The sequence below is a fragment of the Phaethon aethereus genome (assembly GCF_964289735.1).
Source record: "Phaethon aethereus genome assembly, chromosome: 1".
NCBI classification, from domain to species: domain Eukaryota; kingdom Metazoa; phylum Chordata; class Aves; order Phaethontiformes; family Phaethontidae; genus Phaethon; species Phaethon aethereus.
In genome coordinates, this window is record NC_138575.1 from 223,880,256 (window position 1) to 223,887,450 (window position 7,195).

Genomic DNA, 7,195 nt, shown 5'->3' on the forward strand with positions numbered 1-7,195 from the left:
CCACTCCTGGAGCAGATCCTACTGTGGCCAGAGGCAGAGAAGCTGCTCCCTGGAGTGTCTGTAGGATCCATGTCCCTGGAGAGCGAAACGTCCCTGAAAGCCAACAGTGCCCAGCTGGGAGAGGCCACCAACCTTCAGACCCCAGTGGCTGTCTCCTCTCTACTACATCGCACCACACCTTCAGGCTTCTGTTTTATCAAGCCACGCACGACAGCAACAGTGTCATAGGAAGCACAGAAATGCAGCTCTGGAAGGGACTTCAAGATGTCATCAAGGCCAAACCTGCACACCAGGAAAGGATCAAGCTGCCCAAACAGAGCAAGTTCAGTAGCTATGACTCTGTTTTTAAAAATATCAGTGAAAGCAGTTCCATAACCTCTTGTCATAACCTAACGCTGTAGGTCATAAAACAAGAGCACAATCTTCTGGTTTCTTCCTGTATCATTTCAAAGCGGTTGAGAACTTTCTCTCCAGCTGCCAGAAGAAACATACCTCTAGGTCGTCATCGTTTTTCTCAGTTCAGTCTCTGAAGCTACTGAAGCCTCCCTTGGTTTCCTCTGAAACAGCAATATGGATTTTGCATATTTCCTTATGACAAAGCCTTGATGGTATCTCATACAGCCAGACAATGTCCAGAGGAAAACTCCTGCTCTTGCCAGACAATGTCTACGCTTTACCTCTGCTATTTCCTCCTGTGACCCACACAATGTTCTTAAGCTGTTTCCTGCTGAGGGCCATCAGAAGAAACACTCAGCCTTTGACAGACGGCTGCTAGCAGGATCAGGGGACAAGCCATGGCACCAGGACTCAGGGGGCACTAGTGACTCTTCAAGAGAAGACTCCTCATCTCCCAGTCTGGATGACGTATTTAATGGAAGAGCCTCTTTCTTCCGCTTTCTAGCAGCCCACCACTATTCATATTCTCTCATAAAGCCACAGCACTGTGCTCTGATGATGATTAATCAGGGGTTAATCAGGGATTCCTGATTAAGCCATTGTCTGAAATTCCCTTTTGCTTTGTTTTGCATCATCAGGATCAAGTTCAGTAGTTTGACACCCCCACCTTCCTCCCTCGTCTTGACACAGTCCTGTCCCACAGAGACACAGCTATGCTCCACCTGCTGCTGCAGATGCTGAACCCAAAGATGAGACTCTTCACTGGCAGCAGGCTGGTCTGAGCAGCTGCAAAACACCCACAATATTTGCCCACCTAAAAGAGAAAAAGACTGCTATGTTTTTTTATTCCCCTTTATTCTTCACAATTCGTTATGAGTTAAAGGCAGTAGATGACACATTTTCATTTTTAGTGTCAAACAGCTGAGTAAAGAAATGCTATATTCTTTATTTATTCATCAGCTTATGGGTAATTTGCAAAGAATGGTATTCAAAAGAATTTAGTTTCGTGTCTCCATTTCACACTGCTTTCCTCCTGAGAGTTTGAAAGGACTTTGGAGACAATAAATATAAAAATCCTTGAGGTCTTCCTAACATCTATTCCAGACCATGACATTGTAGTGACCAGGGCAAGAGCCCACCTAAGCACACACTTAGGCACAAAAAGATCAACATCCCAGTGACCAAAATTTAAAAATATTCCTGTCCCACTTCAGCCCACTGGACAGGATCCTCCTGCACCCCCACCTGGGTCACAGATTCTAAGTCCTTTCTGAGCCGAGGTTTGCTTTGCCTCGTCCACATCCACGTGCCGAGTATTTTCAGCCAAGGAAACTTCCCGAGATGTGTATTTTTGCTATGTATACAGCAAACATGAATGGATTTTTCCTCCATGAACTTGTCCACTCCCTCCACGAGCCCTTGTGAACTTTCAACATTCCAAATCCCTCAGCGAGGACTTCCACTACGGCTTACTCTTGCATGGAGAATGAGCTGCTTTTTGTTTTAAACCTGTTCCTTGTCCATCCTCATTTCTAGTGCTGCAAGAGTCAATCGCCATCCACACGAGTTAACTCTTCATGGCTAGAAATGACTTTGCTTTCAGTCACAAAAGTTCCCCCTGCACTTGGCCCCTAACGAGGTACACAATGACCAACAGAGAACAAAATGCCTTTTAGCATAAGGGCTCTAAAAAGCCCTTACTCTCCCTTTAATCTTCAAACAATTGATTAATAATGTGACATGCAGTAAACAGGGTACCATATATTGTTCGTTTAATAGAACTTTATTTGCATAACAGAAATGTTAAATTATACTGCTGCCTTTATGTAAAACTAAGATAGATTTACTGCCTTTTCTGAAGTACCTCGCTGTGTGTAAGACATGTCAGGAAGCCATAATCACGGAAAACTCTAATTTAGGTCCAGCTCTTGTAATATTGCTAGCAGGTTCTGAAAAAGACCTTGAAGAAGCACAAACATTTGTCCAGACACAGAGGTATCCCCCCCAGAAGGTCCTCAATTTTCTGTAAGTGAAGCAGCATAGGTACACCTAGAGACCCCTTGTCAGTGCATGCCCTCACAGCTGGTTATTTTTTGTCCCTCACAGCCCAAGATCTGGAAGAAATTCCCACCAAAACCCATCTGTGTCTAAATCTTCCCTCACCCAAAGGAACCAATTGTGGCAGGTACAATACAAACCTAAGGTCTTTATATCAATAAATAAAGTAGTTTTGAATTTCCTTCCTTGCTGTCCAGGTAAGGAACCAACATAGAAAAGATCTTGCCCCAGATTCATGCATAGGCTACACAGAGCTCAGCACCTCACAAGTTGCAGGCTGGCCATGAGGTACTAGCGAAGCTGTTCTGTGGGGCATCTGAGCCAGCGACGTACATACAACTGAACCGCTGGAAGTGCTGTCAGCCTGGGCTCTGTAGTACTCTTATTTCTTAATCATCCAGATTGCCCCACATCCGCTCTCAGAAAAGGCTCTCCTTACACCCTTTAGTTCTTCTGCCTACATCATCACCTTGATCTACATCTTTTCCTCCCAAACCTCAGCACCTGGTTTGGCCACTACACTGCTCCGCAGGTAAGCATCCTCCCTGCAGGTTCTGCACAGTTCTCCGTCCCCTGAACCAATCTACCATGCCTGGGACAAGAATCCACAGAGCTCGTGATGAGGTTCCCACAGCACTGGACGTTCAGCCGGGCTCTGCCTTTCCCTCCCCCGCAACCCCCAAGCCCGGCAGCACGACAGGCGGCCTGGGCGCACCTGCCTAGGCCTATGCAGGGGGAGGGGGGCCTGCGGGGCGGGCGGGCACCGCGGAGCCCCGTGCCCGCAGGCCGGGCTGCGTGGCTGGCCGGCTGTGCGGGGCGCAGGTCCCCACTCCCCGGGTGGCTAGGCTTAGTTTAGCTTATTTTAGCTCATCTTAGCTGAGCTGAGCCGGACTGGGCCGGACCGGGCCGAGACAAACCAGGCCCAGCCCTCAGCACAGCGGAGGAAGTGACGTAGATGTGCCGGCCTCTCCGCAATGTCACTTCCGGTGCACTTGCCCCGCCCCTGGAATAAGCGGCGCCGCGCGCGGCCGGAGGCCTCTTTTCCGTCGCGCGGTCCAAGATGGCGGACACGCAGGTGGGTGCTGCGCGGGGGTAGGCCCCAGCCGCCGGGACACTTCTCAGTTCGCCCCGCCGGGGCCGCTACCCCTATCCCCCCGGGGAGCTGGGGGATAGGGGAGCTGCGGCCCGGTCCGGCACGGGGTGGTGGCGAGCGGCCTGTGGGCCGGCGTGGGCGGGGGTGGCGGGGGGGCCTTCTCTGTGAGGTACCGTGCCCTGGAGCTGGGGAAGGGGCGCTCTCGGTGCCGGCGTGGTGCCGTGCCCCGGTGTCTGGCATGCTCACGATGCTGAGGAGGTACCGTGCCCCGGGGCTGCCGGTGATGCTTCCTTCTCTCCCTTCCTCAGACCGAGCGGGCCTACCAGAAGCAGCCCACCATCTTCCAGAACAAGAAGCGGGTGCTGCTGGGCGAGGGCGGCAAGGAGAAGCTTCCCCGTTACTACAAAAACATTGGCCTTGGCTTCAAGACTCCCAAGGAGGTAAGGCACAGCCCATGTGGGAGCCAGGCAGGCAGGGCTGCCGCCCTCTTGGCCCTGCTCCCCGAGCCTGGCATCTGCTCCCCATGTGCCCCAGAGGCTGTGATGGACCTGCCGAGTGTGTCTCTTCATAGGCGTGGCTCCTCTGAGCATGGTCACTGAGCTGCTTTGCTGCTTGAGCTGTTTTTCCATCCAAATGCTGAGCATCATTTTTCTTTGTAGGCAATTGAGGGCACCTACATCGACAAGAAGTGTCCCTTCACTGGTAATGTCTCTATCCGTGGCCGAATCCTGTCAGGTGAGTTGTGAAGCTTCCTTAAGGAGTAACGCTACAGACATAATCCTGTGACTTCCCTGAAGAGGGTAAGCAGTCAAAGCCCATGAGCTGTGAGCATCGATCTGGAGCTGCCCAGAAACTTCCCTGTGTTCCTTGAGCTGCACATGATGCCATTTTCTCACGATGGTCTTCCAAGTCTCATGGTGAAGGGGCTTTGATGACAATGCCGCATGGCTTTGCTGATGCCCAGTGAAAGGACCAGTTGCTGGCAGTTATTCTTCCAGATATGCTGCTCTGTGTGCAGGTGTTAATGTCATGCAGCAGCAGATCATGCAGGGAGCATTGGTTCTAGGAAAGGTGCTAGAGTATCCTTAAGTCCTCAAAAAGACAAGGGAAATAATTTGTTTTGTAACACAAATTTGAAGGCTGTAGTCTGGCCATAAGGTGGGAAGAAAGCCCTTCATCCTGGTAGAACTAGTGTCCCAGAGCACCCCTAAAAGGATGTGTTGTAGTTTATTATTAAGGTAAATAATGAGAAATTACTGGAATTGAAGGGTGCTGCCTTCAGGTGTCACATGCCACTCATCCCTGCTGATCCTCATGGATAGCTGTTGTAAAAATCTCTGCTCTCTGTTAGTTATAACCCAAATCTCCAGCCCAGCTTCTGCTGGTCAGTGCGTGCTTGCTTATGCTAATTGCTGTCCGTTCCCCCACTTCTGTCACCCAGGTGTGGTTACCAAGATGAAGATGCAGCGCACCATTGTCATCCGCCGGGACTACCTGCATTACATCCGCAAGTACAACCGCTTCGAAAAGCGCCACAAAAACATGTCGGTGCATCTCTCCCCCTGCTTCAGGTGCGTGTGAGTCCCCGCAGAGATGGGGAGTGTTACTCCGTGGAGAGGAGGTGTATGGGAGTGCCAGACACGCTCCAAATGTCTCATACACATGTTTATAATGCTGAACTCGGCTTTTGTGTAGAAACTGCAGCAAGCATGCACGTCAGCCTGATACAGGCAGTTTTATTGCTGCTTCTGACCTGGAACCTGCTTACTGGTGGTGATGTCTAAACTCACGATGGTCTTCAGAGTCCCTGCTGGTGAGGGGGCCTGCTGATAGTGCCAGTGGCAATTGCTGAACCATAATACAGGTTCTGGTCAGTCTGCCTGTTCTGCAACCATACAGTGTTACAGTTCTTGAGAAAAGGTAAAAACTTTTTGTGTCTTTGAAGTAAACACTGAGGCCACAGGGCACGGGTTCAAAGGCTGGTGCTTTTTTGTCTACTGCATGTGTCCTAAGCCACTCTTTGGCGTGTCTTTCTAGAAAAACGTGGACTAGCATTGCAGTCCAGCTGATACAACTTCAGAAGTGCTGTGAGCCTGTATGTGACTGAGAGGGACACTCCCCATTTCTGAAGGGTTTCCCTTCAGTGCTCAGCACGCATCCCACTCTTACGGAAAGCGGAAAACTCAAGGTGTTTAGCCTTGAGTTTGAGCTTAGTGTGGAGTGACGGACACCGAGGCTTGTGGCAGCTGCGGGGGCGACTGCTGCTTTTTAGGCACACTTGTCTTTGCAGCACTTGACATAAGGCCTTGCTTTACAACTTCAGGTATCCAAGGTCACTCTCAGTGCTGTGTTACTCGGTAGCATCATGCAATGCAAATGTCTGTGCTACAGAGAAAACCAACTGCGAATGCAGAAAACTCAGAACCGCTGAAATAGCAGCAATGTCTTTGCAGGGATGTCCAGATTGGGGATATTGTCACCGTGGGAGAGTGTCGTCCCCTCAGCAAGACTGTCCGGTTCAACGTCCTCAAAGTCACAAAGGCTGCTGGTACCAAGAAGCAATTCCAGAAGTTTTAAAAACAGCATAAGGAAGATATTCAGGACAAATAAAAATTTTGTAAAAATGTAACCTGTGTGTGTAATCTGAAATAAATAGCGTGGGGACACAACAGCACGTGTGAACTTGCCAGACCACGGAAATGGGTGAGATGAGTGCACCTCGTGAGGAGAATGTGAGACTGTTATGCAGACACCATCTTGATAGTCCAGGTTTTCTGTTCAGAAATTATGAGAGTTTGGGTGGGGGACAAGGTGTGAGTGTTGTGCCTTTGATAGAGAGGTACCAAGGTCCCTACGTATGGAGCTGATGTGCGGTCTGAGGGGCGGCATAGCCAGCTCCCACGCAGCCTGTCCAAAGGAGCACTGCATTTGCACGTCTGCTCCCAGGCTTTGTATTCCAGGGCAGACTGACAAGGCTTAGGTTTCTGGTGTGTGGGAAAACGGAGCACAGTAAAAAAAGAGCCGCTCTGACAGCTTTCAGTTATTTTCTGGACAGTTCTTGCAGTTCTCCAGTTCAATACTGATTTCTGGCATGCCATTTCACCTCTCCCGTGTGTAGCTGCGGACGGGAACAGGTGGAAGATGACCTAACAATTTGGTTTAGAATGTAAAACCTCTTAGTGATAACAAAGGCAGTTGTGACTTTAAGGATCATTTCTCTGACAGCTTTAATGTGTATTTAAAGAGAAAGACGCCATGTGGTGTTTTCATACACAAAGGTGTCCAAGCACATTTTTACAAGGAAGTGGTGCGTCAGCAACTGAAGGGAATGGGAATTAATGCCAAAGAAAGTGCTTTTCCTGCAGATTTTTTTGAGAGGTGATAGTTGCTTGTGGTTCCAACAGTCATAGGAAATGTTATTCTGGGAACTGAGTAAGCCCTTCTACAGGAAACTGATCCCACATTCAAGGGAAAAGCCAGGAGGGAGCAATGGTGTGATGCAGTATGGATGAAACTTGTCTTGGAGCAGCAGGAGAGGGAGTATGATGAGAACCAGAGGTGGAACAATCAAAATTTGGTGTTTTAAACCCCTGCACTTCAGCCGGCAGTGTTACCTTAGCCCAGGGCTGGCTCTGGCAGCGTTGCCTG

At 49.7% G+C, this 7,195-nt stretch overlaps 1 protein-coding gene across 1 annotated transcript; it reads left to right on the forward strand.

Moving 5' to 3' along the window:
- Positions 1–3,509: 3,509 nt before the first annotated feature.
- RPS11 (ribosomal protein S11) lies at positions 3,510–6,178 on the forward strand. The gene is made up of 5 exons (XM_082008501.1): positions 3,510–3,529; positions 3,856–3,987; positions 4,207–4,282; positions 4,989–5,118; positions 6,001–6,178. The coding sequence occupies exons 1-5, from the start codon at positions 3,515–3,517 to the stop codon at positions 6,122–6,124; spliced, it is 477 nt and encodes a 158-aa protein (XP_081864627.1). The 5' UTR covers positions 3,510–3,514; the 3' UTR covers positions 6,125–6,178.
- The last annotated feature ends 1,017 nt before the right edge of the window (positions 6,179–7,195 follow it).

Excerpts from the sequence above, each read along its gene's own strand:
- RPS11 (XM_082008501.1), top strand. Across the intron at positions 3,988-4,206 it reads GCTTCAAGACTCCCAAGGAG|GCAATTGAGGGCACCTACAT; the intron begins GTAAGGCACAGC and ends TTTTCTTTGTAG. Across the intron at positions 4,283-4,988 it reads CCGTGGCCGAATCCTGTCAG|GTGTGGTTACCAAGATGAAG; the intron begins GTGAGTTGTGAA and ends TCTGTCACCCAG.